Consider the following 24,575-nt stretch of genomic DNA (forward strand, 5'->3'; position numbering starts at 1 on the left):
GAATGTGAGGACTGCAAGGACAGTGTGGTCTGGGGGGGGCCGGCGCCTGGGCAAGGGGGTGTGTGTGGGGGATGCTGCCGGGAGCAGTGGGTGCATGGGGCTGGGGAGGCTGGGCTGCAGGCAGGGAGCTGCCAGGAAGGCTTTCCTGCACTGGCAGGGATGGAGGGGGCACCCTGGGTGAGCTTTGCAGCTGCTGATGCTGGGTGCCCCCCATGGTGCAGGACTCGAAGATCTGGGGCTTCAGGGGGGCTAGTAGGAAGTGACAGCAATTGTGCACAGCAGGGAAATCTGGGCAAGGACCTGATGGGGATCAGAGCCCTGTGAGGTTCCAGCATGGGGGAGGCACTTTGCAGGTGGCAGTCCCCAGGGCAGCCAGAATGTGAGGATGGGGCCTTGGGAAGGGCAAGCTGAGGGGTGGGGTGGTTGTGCCATCTCCATGACAGTCTGGTGACTGGCAAGGTCCTGGGGACATGAAGTAGGAGGGATGGCAAAAGGTCCCTGCTCTGCCTGGGGCTGGGAAAGGCTGGCCTAGCTTCAGGTGGAGAGGAGCAGACCCTGCAGCAGGTCCAGGGGAAGGATCCTGTGGTGCCGTTTGGGCTGGCTCACAGGGTGGGAGTTGCAGGAGAGGCATAAGCTGTAAGGAGACCCAGTGCCCTTCCTCTCACCACTGCCTGAGGGGACAGTGCCGGGTGTTCCCTATCCATTAACCCTGCCTGCCCTGTGGGTGATGGGCAGCCTGTGCATCCCCTCTGCACCTCTGGCAGCCCAGTGTCCTGCACATCCCATCCAATACAGCCTGGCATCTCATGAACCATCCAGTGCAGTACATCCCACCCTATGCAGCATGTCCTGTGTGACATGTCCTGTCTCCCTGCAGTCTGGTGTCCAGCTCAGTGTACCCCACACCACACACCCCACACCGTGCACCCCATGCCATGCTCTCCACAGGGCGCATTGTCTCTCACTGCTGGCTGAGCCATGACAGAGGCACAGCCAGGCCTGCAGCATCCCAGCTCTCTGGGGTGGCTCCTGCCAGGCTGCTATACATAGGTATGCCAGCCCTGCCTCGGCAAGGCGCTGAATGGAGCAGGCTCAGTCTTATCAACCCTGCGTGTCATCAGAGGGTATTTTTGGGGACAGCAGCTGCAGGCGTTTGTAACATTTGGTCCCTGCGCACTGACACCCAGGAGTGGAGCTGGGGGAAGCAGCAGGAGCTGGGTGCTGGCGCTGAGAGACACAGGGGAGAGGTGGCAGAGCAAGGTACGTGAGTGGGGCAGGGGACTGGGCTAGGGGACTGCCTGGGGCAGGGAGATTGGGGAAGGGGGTAGTTGAAGGGTGCAGTGTGCGGCCGAGCCATCAGAGCCATCTGTGTCCAAAGGAGCTGCTGTGGGGTGGCCCATGGGTCAGGGGCGTGTGTGGATGGAGAGGTGGCTCTGAACGGGTGCAATGTCCAGGGGGTAGGGCTCTGGGAGGAGAAGCTGACCCCAGTCCCTGTCGTTCCTTGGGGACCAGCCCTCTCCTACCCTCTGGCTCATTCAAGAAGCATTTTTGTTTCCCCTTCCCCTGCCTCAGCAAGTCAGAGATGACCCTGCCCTAGTCCCAGCCATGGTGCAGGCAGAGGCTGGGGTGCACTCACCGCGGGGAGGCACGGAGCACCCTGCCCCACTCCTGCCCTGATGGTGGGCACGGTTACCCACAAAGTCGGGGATGGAGGCAGTGCTCTCCAAAAGCAGGACCCACCTCCTCGGCTTTTCTTTTGCTCCTGAGGCTGATGATTTCCAGCTGTAGTTTTGAATGCACAAGGGCTGGATCCTGCCTGTGGGACTACTGTCTGGAAGGGGATCTGCTCCTGGCAGAGCCCCAGCTTGCCCCAGGGCATGGCCCTGTGGGGTGGCCGCCCAAAAGAGAGGGTCTCCTGCCCACCCAAGTCTGGGAGGAAGTGCCCGGATCCAGGGGGGCCTCGCGCCCGTGACAGACCCGTGTCAGCACCTGCCCGCTGAGCCGGCCCAGACGCTGCAGGAATGCGGCTCTGCCACCACCCGATACTGCAGGAATGCGAATGCCCGGCGGGTGGGGAAGGGGCGGGCGGGGGCCGTCTTGTCTCCGCTGTCCCCCAGCCTCAGCACCCAGCAAGCAGCTGCCTATGCTCCCTGTCTAGGCAGGGGTCCCCCGCCTCTGGAACAGGAGTCCCCTCTGCAACCCTGGGGCAGGCTGCGAGTGTCTCAGCTCCTCGGGGTGCAAAGAGCCGCCTTTTGTCGCCTCTCCTATTGCCTTGGGCTGGGAAATGGGTGATTTGGGTGACACGGGAGCAAACCCAGTGGGGCTGTGCTGCTCCGAACGAGGGTGATGCTCCTGAAGCATGGGGATTTTGCTCCGGGTGTGAGTCCCTCCTGGTGGGGGGCTCCACATCGGCCGGTCTCTTTGATGAAGCCTGAGCCCCCACTCTAGTCTGTCTGTACATCCCCCCAGGCTGATGGTCCCTACTGCTGTTCCAGCCAGCTGCCTGCTGTGACCCTGGGGAGGTGGTGATGGAGGGGTTCGGGGGAGCCCCCAGGTTCCTGGCCTATCCACGTGCCTTCACAGTCCAAAGTGGCACCAATGTGGTCCTGAGCTGCCAGATCATGGGCGATCCCCAGCCAAGTGTCCTCTGGGAAAAGGACAAGAACCTCATTGAGCCCTCAGGCCGTTTCCATATGGAGGCCAAAGGGGAACTGTACAGCCTGCTGGTGTCCTGTGCTACCCCCCAGGACAGTGGACTCTACGTCTGCAAGGCCAAGAATAGTGTTGGCGAGACTTATGCTGCCACCACGCTCAGGGTAGAGCCAGCGGAGCCCCGAGAGGAGGAGGGATGCTCAGACAGTGTGGCACCTGTCTTCCTCATTGCCCCCTCATCCATGCGGGTGTGCCGGGGGGAGGACGTGATGTTCACTTGCAGGGTGTCCGGGCAGCCCTGCCCAGTGCTGGAGTGGGAGAAGGATGGGCACAAGCTCTCCGACCTCTTTGAGAGCAGCCACTTTGCACTGGGGCAGAAACCAGAGGACTGGCACTTCCTGAAGCTGTTCGGTGCCCGGCCCCAGGACGGGGGAGTGTACATCTGCCGGGCGCGCAGCGGCTCCCAGGAGGCTCTGGCTGCTGCCGTGCTCCTGGTGGAATCCCAGGCACTGCTGGACGGACTCCCCAATGGCTCTCCTGCTGATGGTCCCGAGGCACTGGCAGAGCGGCAGCGGTGGCAGCGGCACACAGCAGGACGGCGCGTGGGACCGGAGATCTGGGTACCCAATGGCGTACTGCCGGCCAGGGTGCCAGGGGCCAAGGCATTTGCCGTGAGCGTGGGGAAGCACGCCAAGTTCCGCTGTTACGTTACTGGCAAGCCCAAGCCAGAGATTGTCTGGCAGAAAGATGGTGAGCCCCTCGCCCCTGGCCGCAGGCATCTCATCTACGAGGACCGGGAGGGCTACTTCATCCTCAAAGTGCTGTACTGCAAACCCCAGGACCAGGGGCTGTACGTATGCACTGCTTCCAACACTGCTGGCCAGACCCTCAGCGCAGTGCAGCTCCAGGTGAAAGGTAGGAACATGTCCAAGGAGTGCCAGGGGTGGCCAGGCGCTGGGGGGCTCAGGGAATTTTGTCTGGCAGGGATGTGTCTATGTGGGAGCCCAGCATCCCTGGGATCCTTCCTGCCTTTCGCAGCCAGGGTCACCCCAGGTTCCTCAGGACAGAGCTGTGGGCTGGAAGCAGGGGATGCTGGTCTCCTCCGGGACCTGTGTCTGCCTCCATGTCTCTCTCTCCTTGCAAACGGAGAGGTGGCTTCTTGGGATGGCTGTGGGTGTCCAGCCACAAACAGGGAAGGGGGACAGTGCCTTGGTGACAAATTCCCCTGGAAGTGCTGAGTGATTTTGGCAGGCAGCCCTACAGGGCACGGCTCCAACCGTCTGCACTGGCAGGAGCCCAATTCCCCCCAAGGCATCCAGCCAGCTGGGGACAGCCCATGGCAGCCCCTGCCTGCACCCCACTGCTCCACTCCACTGACATGCCTGCTGCAGTGTGTGGGCTTCCATGCTCCTGCATCCCCCAAAACTCCCTGCTGAGATACTGGGGGCATCCCTGGGTCTCCCCAGGCTGTGCTCTGGTTCTCCTTGCCCTGGGGGATGTGCTTGTCAAGGCAGTGTCCGTCTCACACAAACCAAAGGAGAGAGCAAAGGAGGGCCAAGGGCTCTGTGCTCTTTGTGAGCTGGGAACACCTTGAGCGAAGGGCTGACGGTGGGTGCTGTTCCCCACATGCCCTGAGCTCCTGTCTCTTCCTGTGGCAGAGCACCGGCTGCGGTTCCAGGTGCAGCTGGCAGACGTGGAGGTAGCAGAGCGTGAGGATGCAGTGTTGGAGTGCCAGGTGCCATTGGAGACCATCCCCACCTCCTGGTACCTGGAGGACAGGGAGCTGCAGCCCAGTCACAAGTATGTGATGGAGGAGCAAGGGGTGGTGCGGCGCCTGACCATCCGCGATGCCCGCATCGATGATGATGGCATCTACCTCTGCCAGATGAAGGACAAAGGGCGCAGCATCGCCGAGGTTTCTGTCCGAGGTGGGGGTCAGGTCTCCGGTAGCACAGCTTTGCCTTCCTATTCCCCTTCTTGCCAGGGTCCCTCCTCACTGCCCCCTGCATTTGCCTTCCCTCCATTTGGCTTGTGCCTGCTGCTGCCCCGCCCTCTCTCCCACCTCAAAGAGCCCATCGTGTTCCCCAGCATCCCTCCTTGGCCCTCATACATCTCTTCCCATAGGGGTGATTGTGAAGCGGCTGCCACGGAAGCTGGATGTGATGGAGGGGGAGAATGCGGTTTTCTGTGTGGAGACGCGGGATGTGGTGGAGGGGAGCTGCTGGAGCCGGGATGGGCTACAGCTGCGGGAGTCACCCCGTACCGTGCTGAAGAGCTTCAGCAGGACACACCTCCTGGTGCTGGTGCACGTCACCCGCCAGGACGCGGGCATCATCTCCTTCACTGTTGGGGAGTCACAGACATCCTCCCAGCTCCGAATCAAGTGTAAGCTTCAGGCTTGAAGGGGTCCTGTGTCCTCTCTCCTGCCCATTAGTGGGGGGTGATACAGAAGGGGAGATGGAATGGGCACCCAATATGCTGGGGATGTGATGCTGCAATGTGTTTTCTGGAAAGGGGTCTTTTAGCCCCTGGGCTCCAGGATCCCAGTCTCACTGGCACTCACAAACCCCTGTAGCCAGCAGCATGCTACATGGGAGCAAGACCATCCTCTCCATCAGAGAGAGAATCCCCAAAGAAACAGGCTGTGCAGCCCCTTCAGCCCTTCTGCCACCCCACCTGGGGCCTCACTGCCATCCCCAAGCAGGCAAACTGGGCTGTGACTTGCAGGTGTGAAGCACGACCCTCCGAGCGCACCGGTGGCAGCTGAGATGAGCGTGGTGGAGAGCAACACAGCTCTGCTGACCTGGTGTCCCGCACCGGATGCCCACCTGCGCCCTGCCAGCCGCTACCTGCTGGAGCGTCGGGAGGCAGCGGGGGGGGAGTGGGTGCAGTGCCTTGCCACCGACCTGCCCAGCTGCGTGCGGGTGCTGGGCGACAGCGTGCCTCGCGAGGCCGACTACTGCTTCCGCATCTCTGCCGCCAACAAGCATGGCAGGAGCAGCCCTGTGGAGTTCCCTGGATCTGTGCATCTTGGTGAGGAGACAGGCAAGCTGGGATGTCGTGCTACAGTGTGCTGGTAGTCAGTGCCACTGGGGCTCAGTCCAGCTGTGCTCCAGCCCCAGCAGCTCGTCTGGAGAGGGGTCTGCAGGATGTGTGGGTGTGGGACAGCGAGGATGCGAAGTTCTCCCTGGAGCTGTCAGCCGCGGTGCACGGCTCCTGGTTCCTCAACGGTGCCAGGCTGGGTGAGGAGGAAGATGCGGGCGGCCGGTGCAGTGTACAGCGCCGTGGGACAGAGCACTCGCTGCTGATCCGGGGAGCGCGACTGGTTGACAGTGGGGCCCAGGTCACCTTCGTGTCCGGTGGTGTGCGGGACTCAGCCACCCTGCATGTGCAAGGTGATCAGGGCACTCACCCTGGGGCTCTACCAGGACCCCAGCAGCAGGGACTGTTATGCTGGAGGATGCTTCTCACCCCTCCGCAATGTCTCGCAGCCCCACAGGTCCGCATCGCCCCAGTGTCTGAGGCCGAGCGGCTCCGGAAAGTGCCAGCAGGGATGCCTGTGCTGCTGGAATGCCAGGTGTCCGCCCCAGATGCCCCTGTGTGCTGGCTGAAGGATGGCAAGGCTGTGCCCCTGGATGATGTTATCGCAGTGCAGGCAGAAGGCTGCGTGCGGAGGCTGCTCCTCCGCTCAGCGTGTCTCTCGGACACTGGTGTGTACACCTGTGACGCTGGCGATGATGCTGTGAGCTTTGTGGTGACCGTGACCGGTGAGCTGGGGACTGTGTGTGGGAGCCTGACCCCTACCTCCCGATAGTGCTCCTGCCCTGCTTCTTGCTCCCATCGTGTGGCTGAAAGCTGCAGCCAGTCATGCTGAGGCCCACATTATCCCTGGCAGAGGTGCCGGTGAGGATCGTCAACTCCAATGAGGAAGCCCTCCACACCTACGTGGCCGGGCAGCATGTGGAGCTGTGGTGCCAGCTGTCCCGCCTGGCAGCCCCAGTGCGCTGGTACAAGGATGGAGAGGAGGTGGAGGTGAGCGAGAGCCTGGTGCTCAAGCAGGAGGGACCACGGTGCAAGCTGGTGCTGCCCTGCGCCCGGCCACAGGACACGGGGGAGTTCGTCTGCGATGCTGGTGGGGACTCTGCCTTCTACACCATCACTGTGGCAGGTGGGTGTGATGCAGGAGGGCTGGTAGGGTCTCAAGGGGCTTTCTTTGGTGGTGAAGGGTGCCACAATGCATGTGCTGCTGTCAGTATTGCTGTTGCTGCAATGGGATACTTGTCAGACATGCTTTTGACGGGTACTCACCAGCAGTTTGGTTGGTTGGTCAGTTGGGGTCCTTGTGGCAGCTCTTGTGCTTAAAACCACTCAGACTGGCTGCCGGAGGGAACAGCTCACTCTGCCTGTCCAAAACACTAGAGTACACGAGAGCACCCAGCACCTGCACACCAGGGTGTTTGCCGGACCTCTGCCACAGCTAGTAACCAAGCCCTCCTCCAAGGTCCTAAAAATAGTGGCCTCAGCACCCAGCGTGGGGTGACTCACAGCTGGTCGTTGCTCTGATGGACAGCGTTAATTGCTGACCTGAAAATTAGCAGTTGCCTGGAGACCAATGGCTGGGAGGTGTTCACTGGGTGGGAGCAGGACAAAGCATCCTGTGACGGCCGCCTCAGCTGTGGAGCAGTTGCTGGCATCGCTGGCTGGCAGAGGGTAATGAAAGCTGAAAGCTAGTGAAAGGCTTCCCCTTGCTGGCCCCAAAATCCACATCCCACAACCACAGGAAGGCGACCGGGGCAAAGCTAAAGCCCAGTTAAAAGGTTGTGTGACCCCAGTGGTAAAGCCTCACTGTGGTGTTAACACATGGCAAAGGGCCAAAGCTGATGGCCAAGGATGTAGGAGTGAAGATAGGATGACTGCTAAGAGATGTTGAAGAATCAGTGGAGTGGCGACTGATAGGAGGGTGAGGAAGGGAGGGGTTTTAGTGAGATGAAGGCAAAACTGCCGGTGGGAAGGACAGGCAGTGTGGGCTTTGGGCAGAGGCAGGAGTCATTGTGTGCCCTGCAGGAGTGCAAGGCATGGAGAGCTCTGCTTCCCTAGGGTGGGAGAGGGAACACCATCTGCTGAAGCTCAGCCTTTTGGCTGAGCAGCTTTTCATCACTTTGACAGAAGGGTCTTAGCTGTCTTGGCTCAATCTGGATTTGGACATCAGTGTCACTGGCAGGGCTGGGGGTGGGTGCCAGGAGGCTCAGGCTGACACCTCTCTGGCACAAGTGCCAGGCTGGCTGCTGCAGTCAAGCACTGCTGTGGCACGCTAGGGGTTTCCCTGAGGCATCCCAGCTATCCCCCATGGGGCTGTTGTGGCATAGAGCCCGTCTGCCTCAAGCTCGGCCATCCCAACGCGTCTCTGGGTTTTCCAGCAGCTGTTGAGCAGTGGAGCTCCCTCAGAACTGGTGAGAGGCTGAGGCCAGAGCAGTGCTGCCCGCTGAGGGCTGGCACATTATCCTTTCACTTCAGTGCTGCTCAACATCTCCAGCTGCACTTCAGCAACGTGATTGCTTTTAGCATGTCCAGGGAGAGAGGCAGCCGCCCGTCGTTTGATCAGGGAGCCGGGCGGACGCAGACTCAGCGTGCGGCAGGTTAATCGCTGCAAACTGGCGCCGCACCGTTCCCCACGCTGCGGGGCTGCGGTGTGCTGCTGGGCCTGGGCATCGCGGCTGGGGACTGGCTGGGAAGCTTCCACCCGGCTGCCCAGCACGGGGCAGCGGCGGGCTGTGAGAGGGGCAGGTTGCTGCTCGTCCACCATTGTGCCCCAGAGCTGGCTGTGCCTTGTGCCTGCATGGAGCCATGGGCTTGATGAGCACCCGTGGCAGAGTCCAGGCCAGCTACGGCCGGCTGCAATGTGTGCAGCCAGGCAGGCAGTGTTGGCTGTGGGTGGCATCCCGAACTTCTCCCAGGAGAGAGGAGAAGTTCGGGATGAAGAAGTCACCTAAAATTTGTACTGGGAGCTCCCCTGTCTTTAGAGCTCTGACTCAGGTCAGAGGGGCGATGTGAGCAGTGGCACACATTTTATGTAGCCCGTTAATGGTGATTTTAGATGCGATCTGGAATTGGGTCCTGGGTCCTGGTGAGCTGGAGGGATGGGGCTGCTGGCTGCAAGCAAACCATGTGCCTGTGTGTCATGGTTCTGGTTTCTGCCCAGTTTATGAATGGAACATGCTACACTGTGCCACAGTATAAGCAAATGCCAAGGCTGAGCCATGACAGAAGCACCAGCTGGCACCCGGTGGCCTCCAAAACGGGGAGACAGGCAGAGGGGAGGGCACCCCCTGGAAGAGCAGCTGTAGGGGCTGGTGCTGACACCACAGACAATGGTTATCAATACTGGGGCTTGCCTATATGCATCCTCCCTCCACATCCCTCAGCTCCACCATGGGGCAAAGCAGGGCAGGTACCATGGCAGCAAGGGCACGGCAGCAATTTACTGCCAGTTCAAAGCCTGGTGCTCCTCGTGGTTGTAATGGGTGAGGAGAAGAGGGAGACCCAGGCAGGATAGTCCAGAAGCTGTGCTGTGTAGGATGTGGATGATGTGGTGCCTTCCAGCCTCAAAGCCAACAAGCAGTGAAGCCATCACTCCACACAGGGCTGTGACTGCCACCATCACTGGCTCTGGTCTTTATGTCCCAGCTGAGCCCCATGTCTCTCCATGGCAGAGGAGCCGGTGAGGATTGTCAGCTCCAACGAGGGGGCCTCCCACACCTATGTGGCCGGGCAGCGTGTGGAGCTGTGGTGTGAGCTGTCCCGCCTGGCAGCCCCAGTGCACTGGTACAAGGATGGAGAGGAGGTGGAGGCAGGTGAGAGCCTGGTGCTGGAGCAGGAGGGGCTGCAGTGCAAGCTGGTGCTGCCCTGTGCCCAGCCGCAGGACACGGGGGAGTTCGTCTGCGATGCTGGTGGGGACTCTGTCTTCTACACAGTCACCGTGGCAGGTGGGTGCACCCTATATCCCTCTCCCCCTTCTCCCTCTGCCCCAGCTCCTTGCTCACATTCTGGCTTCAGCACCTCAGCTGCTTCTCACCTCCTTGTGAGCAGTTCCTTGCCCATGCCCCTGGGCTGGAGGGGGATGTGGGTAGGGGCATAAAAGCTGGTCTGTCTCCTCCCAGAGCCCTGGGCCACTCTGCCCCTCTACACCCCAGAGTACAACCAGCTGCCTGCCTGTGGGTGATGCCACCTCACATCCCAGCCCTGCTGTTCTCCCAGCTTGCAGCTACCAGCACTGCAGAGCTGGGATGTCCATGGCTGCTGCCCCCAGGGCAGGTAGGATGGGAGGCCAAGTGACACAAGGTCTTGGTCCTCTCAGCACTGAAGGTCTGCCTCACCCCAGTGCCGGAGGCACAGCAGCTCCAGGAGGTGCTGGCAGGGCTGCCCTTGGTGTTGGAGTGCCAGATGTCCCCGCCAGATGCCCCTGTCCACTGGCGGAAGGACGGCGAGGCCGTGGTCCCAAGCGAGGTCCTGGCCATCTGCTCGGAGGGACGCTCACAGAGGCTGCACATCGCCACGGCCGCGCTGTCTGACTCAGGGGTGTACACCTGCCATGCCGGGGATGATGCTGCCAGCTTCAGGGTGACTGTCAGAGGTGAGCTTCCCAGGGGATGCTTGTCCTCACATGGGGCTCACCCAGCACCACGCCTGAGCCCTGCCATGTCTCCAGCAGAGGTGCCAGTGAGGATCGTCAGTTCCAACAGGGAGGGCCCCCACTCCTATGTGGTTGGGCAGCGCGTGGAGCTGTGGTGCCAGCTGTCCCGCCCGGTGTCCCCAGTATGCTGGTACAAGGATGGTGAAGAAGTGGAGGTGGGCGAGAGACTGGTGCTGGAGCAGGAGGGGCTGCAGTACCGGCTGGTGCTCCCCTGTGCCCAGATGCAGGACACCGGGGAGTTCACCTGCAACGCCAGAGATGCATCTGTTTCCTACCCCATCTTGGTGGCAGGTTGGTGGCACAGCAGGGACATCCTGGGAAAGGCAGCACTGTGCCAGCTCTATGCTCTGGGGTCCCCAGCCCTGCTCCCTGCCCTCAGCATTGTGGAGGAGGGTGTGCAGCTGCATCTGTGTGCCTACTGCCCCTGAGAAGCTCCCACCTCTTTGCACTGGGGTGAGAGGCTGTAGTTTCCATTCAGCCCTGTGGGGATAGGGGCACAGGTGACAGTAAATAGAGACAGCAGAGCCAGGAGCAGAGCAGTGAGCAGGTCTCACACCCTTCCTCCACATCCCCAACAGAGCCACTAGTGAGGATCCTGCACCCTCCACAGCGCTCACTGGAGCTGCTGGTTCAGGCACCGGGGTGTGTGGAGCTGCGGTGCGAGCTCTCTGTGCCAGATGCTCCAGTGCACTGGTTCAAGGATGGGCTGGAGGTGGACGAGACTGACAACCTGCTGCTGCTGGTGGAGGGGGCCTGGCGCTGTCTCTTCATCCTCAAGAGCAGTGCAGAGGATGCAGGCGAGTACATCTGCGAGACCAAGGATGAGGCCGTCTCCTTCGATGTCAAGGTGTCAGGTCAGTGGATGTGCTGGTGTAGCTCTGGCCACCAGTGGGTGCCCATGCACCGGGCCACCCAGCACAGGTGCTCACCTGGGGCTGGCAGCAGAGGAGTGCCCAGGGCTGCGTTGTCCCTGCGCTGCTTTGTGTCACAGATATGCCATACCTGCAGAGCCTCCGGTGAGGATCCTGCAGCCCTGCAGACCTGTCCCTGCCATGACGGTGTCCCCGGGGGAGACGGTGACACTGTGCTGTGAGCTGTCCCGTGCGGATGCACCCGTGTGCTGGGCAAAGGAGGGGGTCAGGCTCGAGGCTGGGGGCAGCCTGGTCCTGGAGGAGGAGGGTGCCCATCGCCGGCTGCTCATCCCTGCTGCCCAAGCTGAACACTCTGGAAAATACACCTGTGACACTGCCAATGACACAGTGACTTTCACCATCCAAGTGTTGGGTGAGCATGAGGCTAGGGAAGAGCCTGGTGTGGAGTGCTGGGTGCACAAACCCCAGAGACCTCAGCTCTGTTGGTGCTGGATGCTGCAGATCCGCTGGTCAGGATCCTGGAGAAGGATGTCCTGCCAATCCACCGGCGTTGCCAGGCCATGGAGGACCTGGTGCTGGAGGTGCACCTCTCACACACCCATGGGGAGGTGAAGTGGTACAAGGATGGGGAGAAGCTGCAGGACACGGGTCGTGTGCGGCTGGAGGAGGACGGGGTGCGCCGATCCCTCGTGATCCTGGGTGCCACAGGCAGGGATGCTGGGGAGTATCTCTGTGACACCGGTGATGACAGCATTGTCTTCTTCATCACTGTAGAAGGTGAGCAGGAGGTCCCGGTGGGGATGGCCAGAGGGAGAGGACCAATGTGGGTCGGTGGCTGCTGCCAGGGTGGTGTGAGGCTGGGCTGGGTGGCAGTGAGCATAGGGAGGCTGGTGGGGGCCACATGGGGAGTGAGCTGCACCTGTGTGGTGGCCTTGCGGAAACCCCTGTGCTGTTCAGCTGCTGCCAGAGGAGTCTCGACAGGGTCTGGCTATTGCGACATGTAGCACAGGCTGCTCTTGCAGTGACAGCCCATCTCTCCAGTCCCAGAGCCACCGGTGACCATCGTGGGCAGCACGGGCACCGTGGTACATCGCTACCTGGTGGCCGGGGAAGACCTGGTGCTGGCTTGTGAGCTCTCCCGTCCCGACGCCATCGTGCGCTGGCTCCGGAATGGCCAGGAGGTGCATCCGGGTGAACGGGTGCAAGTTGAGGCCCGTGGGGTGCTGCGACAGCTTACCATCAATGGGGCACAGCCCAGCGACACAGGATGCTACGTCTGTGATGCTGCCAGCGACCGCATGATGACAAATGTGGAGGTGTCGGGTGAGCTGGCTCAGAACCCCAGGGACCCCCAGAATGGTGGGATCATACCACAGACCTGGACAAGGGGAGGGGAAGCCTCTGTAACCCGGCTGATGGCAGAGGCCAGGGTGGCAGCACGGCAGGGGAGGGTGGGAGCCCTGTCCCCAACCCTAGAGGAGCCGTTTGTCAGAAAGGGACATGTCAGGGTTGTGGTGAGACATGTCCCTGCTGCCTCCCCCAGCCAGGGGCTGTTTAAATTTAGCCTTGGCTGGCTCCCAGGCGCCGCTCCTCCTGCTTTGGCTGCCAAAGGCTGAGCTCAGCCCGGACCCTTATCAGCTGGAGATGGAGGGCTGTGCAGGGTGGGAGGGGGCCTGTTGCAGGCGGGTGCCCTGGCTCCCCAGCAAGGTGTTCTGAATGCAGGAGTACAATTAAATTAATGGTCTCAATGTGGCAGCTGTGCTGCTTGTACAGGGAGTGATGGGCTCTGCTGCCATCCCTTCCCTGAGTGAACCCTGAGCTGCCAGATCCCTCCAGCCTGCCCCACTGGAACCCCTGTCTGGTCCCACCATGACCTCCAGCCAGCCCCACAGCCCTCCTGCCCCATGATGACTCATGGAGGGATCACCTCTCCGCTTGCAGCAGTCCTATCCCTGCACTTCCCTGCACTGTGGGGACATCCCTGAACCCTGCCTTTCCCCCTGTGCCCCTCAGCCCGGCCTGTGTGCATTGTCAACAAGGAGGAGGCGCAGAGCCCGCTGGAGGTGCAGGAGGGGGACAGTGTGACACTGGTGGCTCGGCTGTCCCTGGAGACAGCAGCAGTGCAGTGGCAGAAGAATGGACAGACGCTGTGCTCAGGTGGGCGGCTGCTGGTGTGCAGCGAGGGTCCCACGCGCAGCCTCACCATCAAGCAAGCAGAGCTGGGTGATGGTGGCATCTTCCTCTGCGACGCTGGTGATGATGAGGTGCATTTTACACTGCGTGTGAAAGGTGAGCCTGGAGATGTCCCTCGCCCACGCCAAGGGCAGGAGCAGTCCCATCCTGCCTCATGGCGGGATGCTTTGCACCCCCATCCCATGCTGGTGCCACTGGCAGGGGCACAGCTGAACCCAGTGCTCCCCCGGCAGAGGCACCTGTGCTGTTCGTGAACAAACGAGAGGAGCAGGAGAAGCTGCTGGTGCTGGAGGGCGGCAGTGCCGTGCTCTCTGCCATCACCTCCACAGAGCGGTCTGATGTCACCTGGCTGGGCCCGCAGCAGGCGGCAGTGGCCGGCGAGCGCTGCGAGCTGCGTCGGGACGGCCGCGTGCACAGCCTCATCATCCACAATGTGGCCATGGAGGACGCTGGCACCTACACCTGCCTCTCACCCCACGACCAGATGCAGTTCGACGTGAACGTCCGAGGTGGGCGGGCAGGGGGGCAGCGGGGGTGCCCGGGGTTCCCCCTGCCCTGGCCGCGGGTCCTGACACGGGGGTTTGACTGTGCAGAGCTGCGGGTGAAGTTCCTGCGTGGGCTGTCGGACGTGCGAGCGCGGCAGGGCGAGCGGGTGGTGCTGTGGTGCGAGCTGTGCAAGGCGCGGGGTGATGTGGTGTGGCGGAAGGACGGGCGGGTGCTGGCGCCCGGCCCCCGCCGGCAGATGACGGCAGAGGGACGGGAGCGGTCGCTGGTGCTGAGCCGCGTGGAGCCCGGGGATGCCGGCGAGTACTGCTGCGAGTCCAACGACGACCAGACACTGGCGACGCTGACGGTGCAGGGTGAGCCCAAGGCTTCCCCACCACCTCGGGGAACCGTATTCCATGGAGGTGGTGGGGATGCGGCACAGTGATGTCAGGATTGCAGGAACGCTCAGCGTCTCTACAGGACAGGGGGTCCTTGCTGCTGTACCCTGACAACACGGCTGTAGTCCCCAGGGTGGTGGAAATCATCATGGAGCTGCAGAGCCTGACAGTGCTGGAGGGGGAGGATGCCACCTTCAAGTGCCTGGTGTCCCCCGAAGACGTGGCTGTGACATGGCAGCTGAATGGCCAGCCCGTGGTCCCCAGCGAGCGGCTGCTGGTGACAAGGAATGGGCTGTGCCACAGCCTCACCCTCCGGCAGTGCCAGCCAGGTGATGCAGGCACCGTGACAGTCAACACCGAGGGGCTGGTGAGCACAGCTCGGCTAAATGTACAAGGTGAGGGGAAAGGAGGAAGCTGGGGCTCGGCTCAAGACACAGCCCTGGGACCAGCTGCTGACCCAGCACACGGGCCATGCAGAGGCACAGGTGCTGTTCGTGCGGAAGCTGCAGGACATGGTGGCAGAGGAGCAGGGGGACGTGTGCCTGGAGGTGGAGGTGAACCATGAGGCTGCCGAGGTGCAGTGGCTGAAGCAGGGTGTCCTCCTTCAGCCGAGCAGCAAGTATCTGCTGCAGGAGTCGGGGTGCCGGCGCACCCTCACCATCTGCTGCCTCGGCCCCACCGACCGTGGCACCTACCGCTGCGAGAGCCTGCACGACCGCACACAGGCCAAGCTCCATGTGGAGCGTGAGTACCAGGCTGGGGATGGGGATGGAAGGGGATGGGGATGGGGATGGGGATGGGGACAGGGACAGGGAGGGCACCCAACTGCTGCAATGGGAGCATGTGGGCAGAGCTGGTACTTGGCTGGAAGGTGTGGTCAAGCAGAGTGAGTTCGTGGGCAGGGGTGGGAGCGTGCTACAAACAGCTGGATTTAGAGGATCACTCCAGCAAGCACAGACTGGGAAGCCAGGGGCTCTGGGGTGGAGTAGACACCTATTCACAGATGTGGGTCCCTCACAGCCCGGAAGGTGTCGATCCGGACGCCACTGGCAGACGTGGAGACCTTTGAGAAGGAGACAGCCACCTTTCACCTGGAGCTGTCTCACCCTGGCGTGACTGGGGTCTGGACACGGGATGGCATCCGGGTGAAGCCCAGCCGTACGTGCCGGATCAGTGCCACAGGCTGCGGGCACAGCCTGACACTGGAGAGGCTTGCACTGGAAGACTCAGGCACTGTCACCTTCACTGCTGACACTCTGCGCTGCAGCGCCCACCTGCGTGTGCGGGGTACGGTCTCTTGAGCAGGCTGCGGGGTGTGTGGCACTGGCACTGTCTGACCTGCAGCTGTTCTGTACCGGGGGAGACACCAAGGCTGAGCTGGGCCACCCCGGGCACATGTGTCCCCCTGTCCTGGACAGGGGTGACAGTGTTCTGGCAAGTGTCCCCGTGTCCTCAGGGAAGAGATGTGAGCTGAACAGTGGGGACGCCCAGCCAGGGTCTGGGTCCAGACCCAGCTGGAACACCACTGATGAGTGCTTGCCCATGGGTAGTGCCACTCCCACCCCATGCTGAAATGCCCCAGCCACAGCTACTCTTCCCTGCAGCCCCAAGTCCACGCCTTTGTCATACCAAACCTTCCTGTCCTGTGTCCTGCCTCCTCAGAGCCTCCAGTCACTATGGTGAAGGTCCCACGAGACCTGGGGGCCCCAGAGACAGGGGTCGCTAGCTTTGAGTGTGAGCTGTCTCGCCCCAATGCAGAAGTGAAATGGTTCAAGGTGAGGGTTCACCCCAATTCCCTCCAGCAGCACCTGGCTGTGTCCTCCTTGCTTTGTCCCCTGGCGCTGCCCTCCCTGCCAGGGCTGCAGACAGAGAAGAGGGGCCAAAGCAGTGGGGTGCTGCCTGTTTGCCCCCGTGCAGGATGGACAGGAGCTGCGGCCGGGGCCCAACTGCCGCATCTACTCAGCGGGACGGCGCCGCATCCTGCAGCTGAGCCGCTGCGAGCTGACCGACGCTGGCAGCTACACCTGCGACGCAGGTGACTGCCGGGCCTCCGCCACGCTGCACGTCCAGGGTACGGCCACCCAGCTCCCGGCGGTGTGCACACCCCCAAACTCCATGCCGCCTGCTCCTCTCATCCTTGGCTGACGTGGCACCCTGTCCCTTACCCACAGAGCGCCAGGTCCACATTGTGCAGGAGCTGCAGGACATCCAGGTGCGGGAGGGTGACAATGCAGTCTTCACCTGCGAGGTGTCACATGCAGATGTTAAGGGCGAGTGGTTTCGGGATGGGGAGAAAATCAAGGTCTCCAGCACAGTGAAGATACGGCAAGAAGGTAGGGGTGCAGGTGGTTCCACACCTGGTTTGGGGCTGAGAAGGGGCAAATTCAAGCAAGGGGAGTTTTTGTAGACAAACGGGGGTCCCTGCCCCCCTGCCTACTATGGGTGCCCACTGCTGTCATCTTGAGCCAGCCTCTCCCTCCCCAGGGACCCGGCATTTCCTGCTGTTCTGTGGTGTGCGCCCTGAGGACAAGGGACTCATCCGCTTTGCTGCCAGGACGGTCATCTCAGAGGCCAGTCTGCAGGTGGAAGGTACCAGTGTGGGCTGCGAGGTCTGGCTGGGCTCCCAGCACCAGGGCTGGGGTGTACCGGGTTGGCTTGCGGTGTCCCCATGGAAGCCTGCTCACCCCACGATGCTGACACCTTCTCCCCACCCGCCAGCACTGCCAATCCGGATTGTGAAGCCACTGCGGGACAAGACGGTGCTGGCGAGGCACAAGGCAACACTGGAGTGCACCGTGTCCCACGCCCGGGGCCGGGTGCGCTGGCTCCGTGGGGACACCGAGATCTTTGCTGGTGACAAGTATGAGATCTGCAATCTGGACTGCTACCGCACACTCATCATTCACCGCGTGGGCCCCGAGGATGAGGACTCGTATACCTGTGACGCCTTCGATGACCGCTCCACTGCCCGGCTCCTCGTAGAGGGTGAGTGGGCACCTGGAGGGGCACCACTGCCAGCTGCTGCTGTGCCTTGCAGTGAAGGGAAACCAGGAGCCCTGTCCCCATCCCCCACTGCTTGCAAGAGTCTGAGTGCTGGGCTGGGGGGAGCAGGTTGGACATAGGGCCAACCTGTTGTCTGGGATACACCTTTTGGGTGCCCCACCAGCTCTGTCAATGCTCCAGCTCTCTCTGACTCCTGTTGTTCCCACAGGGAGCTAGAAGCCAGGATGCAGTACTCAAGAGCCTGCATGCAGACTGATGGATGCCACTGCTGTGAGACAGGGTCACACTCCCCCTGGCATGTACAGACACACGGACACCATCCCCAGCCTACTCCAGCCTCAGGGCTCTGCATTAAACAGTCTTTTTTTCTGACATGGCTTCTTCCACACCAGAGAGCGGGGGTCCCGCTAAGAGAAAAGGTGGCGGCACCACTCTACGTCTTGCTCAGCATCCCTGGAAGCCTGGCCCTCAGGGCCCCCCTCACCCCTGCCCCCCGCACAGCCCTTGGCCTTGCACGCCGGACTCCGAAAGGCTCTTTACTGTGTGGCCGAGGCCTCAGCAGCATTTGGCACATTTACAAAAGAGACTGAAAAGGGGGATGGCAGCACAATGCTGCGGGAAGGGGGTGCCTGGCAGAAACATGCAGTTCCTGGGGCAGCGGGGCCAGCTGGGCTGGGCTGGGGGGGGCTCCCAAAGCAGAAGGCACCCTGGTCCAGTCTCACCACCATCCTGCCTGCCTGGCCATGGGGAAATCCTGGCTCACTCCGTAATAAGTTAATACAAATCACAGCAAGAGAAATATATACAAGGCGTGAGCCTCTGCCCACAGCAGTGCTCTGGGCAGGGGCTCCTGCCCTGCCCTGCCCCAAGGTCCCCTGGCCACTATAAAAATCCAGTCGCCAGCAAAACAGCGACGGTCTCTGATGCTGCAGGGGTCCCCGCATCCCTGAGGCAGCCCAGCCTCTGCCCAAAGGCTGGAGCCAGTGTCCTGTCTCCCACCAAAACATTTTGTGGGGGATGCACCCTGCCAGCACAGCTCCTGCTGGACAGGCACCAATAGCCAGCATCACCCTGGGAACCACCTGGCCGTGGCAGTCTCTGCCCCAGGACCACCCCAGTCCAGCTTGGGAAAATGGAGTGGCGAGCCGCTCTGGGGTGTAGGGAGGGTGGCTAGGGCAGAAGGATCTTCTGAGGAGGCAGGTTTTGGGAAGCATTGCCTGGGAGCTGCTCTTGGGGACAGGGTGGGACAGGGCACACATGCTCAGGGGATTCCCTGCTGGGAAAAGGGCTGTGGGACCTGCTCTTTGAGGAAGGGACACAGGGGACAGGCACTTGGGGAGTTGCTGCGGGTGCGATGGGGTAGGGGCAGGCATGGGGAGCTGCTCTTGAGAAGGGGGGGACTCAAATATGGGGAAATGTTAAGATGCAGGATGAGCGTGCCCGGGCCGTAGGGTAACGCACAGCAGTGGGGGCTTGGGGACCCACCACCCCAGCAGAGCCACTCGCACTGCACGTCCATGGGTTCTGGCCCTTGGGCTGCGTCCCTGCCAAAGGGCTTCCCCAGCACCTTTGGGCCCCACAGGTAGCTGGGGCTTCCACAGACAAGTCCTATGTGTCTCCAAGAAGGGTCTCCATCTGCAGCCCCAAGCCACATGTGGCCACTTGGGGGGACAAAGCCCTGCCTGTCTCAGGGGTTCTGTCAGAACAGGCTGGGGTGCTGGTGTTGCTCGAGGTCACTGGGTTGGCTTATACCCTCACGGCAGGGCCAGAGCCTGTGGTGAGGGGCACGGTGGAGCTGCAGTCATAGTCCAGGTCCACCACGGCATGGGAGCTGGCGATGAGGCTGTTCAGCGATGGTCCCGTCTGCCGCTCTCGGAAACTCTGGATGTAGCTCTGTGAGAGAGGGGTAACAGAAAGTGAGGGGGGCTCTGCTCCTGGACCACTGCACCCCACCCCACCCTAAACGCAGCAGCAGCCCCTCCCCAGCCCCCCTCAAAAACAGCCCAGTGGAATCCCCAGCACTCGGGCCCTCCAGTGGCTGGCCACAGCAGGGAGCACAGCCTTATCCCTCCCCTGGACATTTTGCACCTTGCCTACTGCTTGTTTCTACTTTGCCCACAGTGCTCTTGGCCAGCAGTTTCCATTTGCTTTCAAAGGCTGAAGTGCTCCACGGTGGTAATGCCCCAGCTTAGCCCTTCCTGAGTTGCCCAGTCCCGGGGATGCCCTGCTCTCATCCCTCAATGAGCTTTGATGTCAACCGGTGCCTGGGCACCTCTCCAAGCCCCAGCCCACCCACATGGAGAAGGAATGGCTGTGGAGGCTGGGGGAGATCTCTACCCTGGCTGCGGGACTCACGGGGGAGAGCACGTCCCCATCGAAGCGGCGCACAGGGTTGGGCTTGCGGCGGTAAGCAGGCTCGGGGGGGTGGGCTTTGTGCTGGTGGGGTGGTGGGTGGTGGGGTCTCCGCTTCTTCTTCTTCTCCTTTCGGTCTTCCCGCTGCTTGATGCGCATCAGTTGCACGCGGCGCTGCTGCCGGCTGATGATCACTGTGGAGCAAAGAGGCCTGTGAGCACTGGGGAGCACATCCAAACGATCCCCACAGCCAAACCAGCACCAACTTCACGCAACCAGGCCTCCCTTGGGTGGTGTGCCGCCACAGAGTCCTGAACCCCATGCATGTCCGTGTGAACCAGGTGCTGGAAACCTCCATCCCACTACCCAGGTTCCCAGCTCCTACACTCACCCTGTGTCATGCCCACATGCCCCACTCCCCACACACCTTCTGTATGGGAGTAGCCCTCGCCTGTGACCTTCCACTGGACCAGGACACCCAGTGTGGTGAGGAGCGGCCAGACGCCCAGAATGACCCAGCTGTACCAGCACACGGGGCGAGCAGGGGCCACCTTGATGCGCTCATAGATGTACTGCACCAGGAGGAAGAGCTCGATGAAGTAGTCGACAGTGACGGTCATGATGGCGCTGCCGAAGACGGCGGTGGAGAGGGTGGTGAAGAAGCGCTGCCACTGCAGGGTGAGGACAGCGAAAAGCATCCCCACACCCAGGAGGAGTGCGATGGGGATCCACACCGTTGGTGGGTGGTAGAACTGCTCCATCACTACCAGCGTGGCCACCGCCAGCAGCAGCCCCAGGAGCAGCCCCACCATGAAGAGGCCAACACTGCGCACCAGCATGGTGACCAGCCCACACAAGACTCCAATGCCCAACCCAATGCCCACTGAGGCCTCCACGCTCAGCTGTGTGTCCAGCACCCTCTCCTTGTAGCACAGCATGAAGATGATGATAGAGCCAAACATCAGCCCCGTCAGGAACATGACAGCCTTGAAGCAGCGGTAGCCTGAGGAGAGACCACCATAGTTAGGGAGTGGATAGCCAGCAACCCCCAGCTCCCCTCTGCCCTCCTCCCCACTTGCCCCGCCAGCTGTTGGGCTGGCCTGGCTCACCGAAGAAGCAGTAGATGATGCCAAAAAGGCAGCACATGGCACACACCACTGAGGGCACCACCTGGTAGCGACGCTCAATTTCCTGCTGGCAGCTGTGCCCCCACTCCTGGCCTGGCTCGTGCGGCAGCAGCTTGAACCGCAGCGTTTGCACAGTTGCAGTCATGGCTCTGGGGACTCCTGGGAGAGGCATCAAAATCTCCACTCCTGCCTCATAGCTCGCCAGCAGAACTGTGTCCCGGCACCGGCCCCACCTGGTGGGAGAGAGACAAGGAGAATGGAGGAACTGGTGGCACATGCCCAGCAGTGATCCCACCACTCAGCATCCAGCTACCAGAAATCCTGCTCCGTCCCACCACTACCTGGGTAGGAAGGGAGGGAATGGGGGAACAGCCTCATCAGTGGGGGTGCAGACTGTCACCCAATGTGTGGCTGAGGGGACATGCTGTCCCCAGAGAGCCTGCCTGTACCCCCAAGAGCTTCGTATCACTTAAATAATTTGTCTGTGGCTTCAATTTTCCTGCCCATGCCTCTCCGGCACCCTTTCCCTGCTCGATTAACAGGAGACTTCCACAACCTGGTATTTTCTGCCTGTGAAGTAATTATGCTCAGTAATTAAGTCACCCCTCAGTCTTCTATTTTTATAGGCTAAACAGATTGAGCTCTTTAAGCTTGTACTCCAAGGCATTTTCTCCAATCCTCTAATCATATTTCTGGCTATTTTTCATCTCTGCTCCAGCTCCTACTCTCCTTGTAAAAACAAATTGGGCCTTCACATTAGATCCAGCCCTCCCATGCCAATCCATGGGGATGGAAGGGCACCAGCCATAGCTGGCACTGCCCTTTACCCAAGGGCTCACCCTGAATGCTGTGGCTGTGCCAGGATGCTGAGCAAACAGTTACCAGGCCCCCCGCAGCGCCTACACAGACGGAGGGGTCATAATCCCCTGCAAAGACTGATCCAGCTTCAGTTTAAACCTAATTACAGTATCCATCTGCCTGCTCCCACCTGGAGCCAGTTCCATCACCCCTTTGCTCCCCTAGTCCTTTTACAGGCTCAGTTGGTTTAGAATGGGTTTATTGTCACAAATTGTCCCCAGGCCAGCATCACTCCTTCCAAGTGCCAAGTTTAAGCGGCCAGTTCAGGACAGCTCACAAAAACAGCGCTCTGGGAAGGAGCTGGGAAGAGGGCAAAGGCTGCAGTCATGGCTTCCTGTTGCCCAGCACCTTGCTGCTGCCCAGACGGGCTCCACTGGCATCTCATTCCTTGCCGGCAACCTCCTCCCTCCCTTTGGCTGGGGAAGGCAACACCAGCCAGGGCAAATCCCCGTGGGGAAGCCGAGCACAGAGCCTAATCCCAAGGAAGCAGGCGGGCAGCGAGCGGGCAGCCAAGCGCTGGGCCCCTGCTCGAGTCCCCCGGGGGATGCTAAGCAGGATTGGACTTTACCCGTAGAGCCCAGGAGCGACGCTCCGGCCCCGGTGGGGATGGGCGATGCTGTGTTGAGTGAGAGCAGGGCTCTGCCGGCCCAGGAAACCGGGGATGCGGCACGGCACGGCTGGCCGGCTGGTGTAGGGATGGCATGGGATGGCACGGGATGGCGGGGCGCCGGGCAGGGCTGCGGGCAGCGGTGCGAGCGGCTCGCGGCGCCCATTGGCGCGGGCACTGTTGCTAGGGGAGCCCAGCGCCTGCTCATTGGCGCCGGGACTTACCCACCTGCTGCCGCCCGCCCCGGGCCCCCGAACCCCCTCCCCTCCCCGCAGGCCACAGCGCGGCGCGGGCCGGGGGCAGCGCCCGGGGCTCAGCCCCACCGCGGCGCCCCCATCGCCGCCCCCCGGCCGGGCCCCGCTGTCCCCGCCGGGCTGCCGGGCCCCGGGCCGGCGGGGCGGGCGCGGCGTTGCCGAGCGACGGCCGCAAAGGCCGCCGGGGCGCGGGGCCGCTCCGCCCCTCTCTTTGTTCGGGGCGGGGGTCCCGGGGGCGCCCCGCCAGATCCCCGCACGCCCATCCTAGGCTCCGCGCTCGCTCCGCCGGACGACGGAAGCATCGGGAGCGAAGCGCCCCAGCCCCTCCCCCGAGGGGTCCGACGCGTCACCCGCCTGCCGGATGCCCTCGTGCTGCCCCCCCTCTGCCGCTCCGCCCGCTCCCACCTGCGCTCCCGGCGCGGCAGCGGCAGCGGCGGCGGCCCCGCGGCGCCCGGCGCTCCCGGCGCTCCCGGCGCTCCCGGCCGCGGACCCCGCGCATGGTGGCGGCGCGGCCGCCGCGCGGTGCTGAGCGGACAGCTCCGCTGACGTCACCGCGCCGTCACCGCGCGCCGGGGGCGGGGCCTCGGGGCCGGGGCGGGGCCTCTGCAGGGGGCGGGGACTGAGGTGAGGGTAGATTGGGGGGCGCTCGGGTGTAAGGTGGGGGTGTAAATTGGGATGCACTCGGGTGTAAAGTGGGGTGTAAATTGGGGGGCACTCGGGTGTAAGGTGGGGGTGTAAATTGGGATGCACTCGGGTGTAAAGTGGGGTGTAAATTGGGGTGCACTCGGGTGTAAGGTGGGGGTGTAAGTTGTGGGGCGCTCGGGTGTAAAGTGGGGTGTAAATTGGGGTGCACTCGGGTGTAAGGTGGGGGTGTAAATTGGGGGGCACTCGGGTGTAACGTGGGGTGTAAATTGGGGGTGCACTCGGGTGTAAGGTGGGGGTGTAAATTGGGGTGCACTCGGGTGTAAGGTGGGGGTGTAAATCGGAGGGCACTCGGGTGTAAGGTGGGGTGTAAATTGGGGGTGCACTCGGGTGTAAGGTGGGGGTGTAAATCGGAGGGCACTCGGGTGTAAGGTGGGGTGTAAATTGGGGGGCACTCGGGTGTAAAGTGGGGTGTAAATTGGGGTGCACTCGGGTGTAAGGTGGGGGTGTAAATTGGGGGGCACTCGGGTGTAACGTGGGGTGTAAATTGGGGGTGTACTCGGGTGTAAAGTGGGGTGTAAATTGGGGTGCACTCGGGTGTAAGGTGGGGGTGTAAATCGGAGGGCACTCGGGTGTAAGGTGGGGTGTAAATTGGGGAGCACTCGGGTGTAAAGTGGGGTGTAAAGTGGGGGTGCACTCGGGTGTAAAGTGGGGTGTAAAGCGGGGGTGCACTCGGGTGTAAAGCGGGGTGCAAAGTGGGGGTGCACTCGGGTGTAAAGTGGGGTGTAAAGCGGGGGTGCACTCGGGTGTAAAGTGGGGTGTAAAGTGGGGGTGTAAATCGAAGTGCACTCGGGTGCGCATTGGGGTGTACACTGGGGTGTAATGTGGGGTGTAAATTGGGGGCACGTTCAGGTGTGCACTGAGTTGTAAATTGGTGGGTGCATTGGGGTGTGCACCGGGGTGCCATGCCCTGTGACATGGCATGTGCCGGGGACTCAGCCCGAGGCCGTGTGTGCAGCGTGGCGCAGCACACCCCGGGCCAGACCATGTGTGCCATGTGCTTGGCGTGCAGCGGCTGCGAGGGCTGCAAGCCCCTCGGCATGGTGTGCAGGGACAGAGCGGTACAGGGTGCAAGGGTGTGGATGTGAGAACTGCAGGATAATCTTGTGTCAGATGGGACCTGACAGTGCAGCGTACAAGGGGCTGTGCCAGGGCCATGGGGACTGAAGTGCCTGCGTTCAGAGGGGGCAAATGCACATGTCAGGGGCATCTAGAGCAGCTGCCCACCTGTCCCCCACGAGCAGATGAGAGCTACAGCCATGGCATGCAGCCGGGGGGACACGGTGATCTGCAGAGGCAGAGCTCTCTGGAGCTGGCACGTCCTGGCTGTAGGCGCCTAGGGACCCCCGGGAAATCCTGGCACAGAGAAGACTCTTGGCAG

General features: G+C 62.0%; 2 protein-coding genes across 3 annotated transcripts; one reads left to right on the forward strand and one right to left on the reverse strand.

Moving 5' to 3' along the window:
• Positions 1 to 1,175: 1,175 nt before the first annotated feature.
• Positions 1,176 to 17,666, forward strand: OBSL1 (obscurin like cytoskeletal adaptor 1). 2 transcript variants are annotated; one of them, XM_032113663.1, is made up of 28 exons: positions 1,176 to 1,260; positions 2,470 to 3,567; positions 4,311 to 4,580; positions 4,777 to 5,037; positions 5,380 to 5,685; positions 5,769 to 6,047; positions 6,144 to 6,419; positions 6,548 to 6,820; positions 9,363 to 9,635; positions 10,007 to 10,282; positions 10,361 to 10,633; positions 10,921 to 11,196; positions 11,351 to 11,626; positions 11,716 to 11,991; positions 12,256 to 12,537; positions 13,228 to 13,503; positions 13,641 to 13,916; positions 14,001 to 14,267; positions 14,417 to 14,686; positions 14,769 to 14,845; positions 14,924 to 15,035; positions 15,312 to 15,578; positions 15,954 to 16,066; positions 16,209 to 16,362; positions 16,463 to 16,624; positions 16,776 to 16,880; positions 17,010 to 17,276; positions 17,503 to 17,666. In XM_032113663.1, the coding sequence occupies exons 2-28, from the start codon at positions 2,529 to 2,531 to the stop codon at positions 17,508 to 17,510; spliced, it is 6,990 nt and encodes a 2,329-aa protein (XP_031969554.1). In that variant the 5' UTR covers positions 1,176 to 1,260; positions 2,470 to 2,528; the 3' UTR covers positions 17,511 to 17,666. The 2 variants fall into 2 exon arrangements, with proteins under 2 accessions (XP_031969554.1, XP_031969553.1); XM_032113662.1 differs by having other exon boundaries at positions 14,769 to 15,035.
• Positions 17,667 to 17,816: 150 nt separating this feature from the next.
• Positions 17,817 to 22,962, reverse strand: TMEM198 (transmembrane protein 198). The gene is made up of 5 exons (XM_032113671.1): positions 22,898 to 22,962; positions 20,756 to 21,006; positions 20,074 to 20,649; positions 19,650 to 19,840; positions 17,817 to 19,187 (listed from the first exon to the last, which is right to left on the reverse strand). The coding sequence occupies exons 2-5, from the start codon at positions 20,943 to 20,945 to the stop codon at positions 19,041 to 19,043; spliced, it is 1,104 nt and encodes a 367-aa protein (XP_031969562.1). The 5' UTR covers positions 20,946 to 21,006; positions 22,898 to 22,962; the 3' UTR covers positions 17,817 to 19,040.
• Positions 22,963 to 24,575: the final 1,613 nt, after the last annotated feature.

The sequence above is a fragment of the Corvus moneduloides genome, chromosome 7 (assembly GCF_009650955.1).
Source record: "Corvus moneduloides isolate bCorMon1 chromosome 7, bCorMon1.pri, whole genome shotgun sequence".
Taxonomy (NCBI): domain Eukaryota; kingdom Metazoa; phylum Chordata; class Aves; order Passeriformes; family Corvidae; genus Corvus; species Corvus moneduloides.

Excerpts from the sequence above, each read along its gene's own strand:
- OBSL1 (XM_032113662.1), top strand. The coding sequence starts at position 2,529 with ATGGAGGGGTTCGGGGGAGCCCCCAGGTTCCTGGCCTATCCACGTGCC. Across the intron at positions 15,036-15,311 it reads GGCCAAGCTCCATGTGGAGC|CCCGGAAGGTGTCGATCCGG; the intron begins GTGAGTACCAGG and ends GGTCCCTCACAG. Across the intron at positions 16,067-16,208 it reads CAGAAGTGAAATGGTTCAAG|GATGGACAGGAGCTGCGGCC; the intron begins GTGAGGGTTCAC and ends GCCCCCGTGCAG.
- TMEM198 (XM_032113671.1), bottom strand. The coding sequence starts at position 20,945 with ATGCCTCTCCCAGGAGTCCCCAGAGCCATGACTGCAACTGTGCAAACG. Across the intron at positions 20,650-20,755 it reads CATCATCTACTGCTTCTTCG|GCTACCGCTGCTTCAAGGCT; the intron begins GTGAGCCAGGCC and ends GTCTCTCCTCAG. Across the intron at positions 19,188-19,649 it reads ATGGGGACGTGCTCTCCCCC|AGCTACATCCAGAGTTTCCG; the intron begins GTGAGTCCCGCA and ends CCTCTCTCACAG.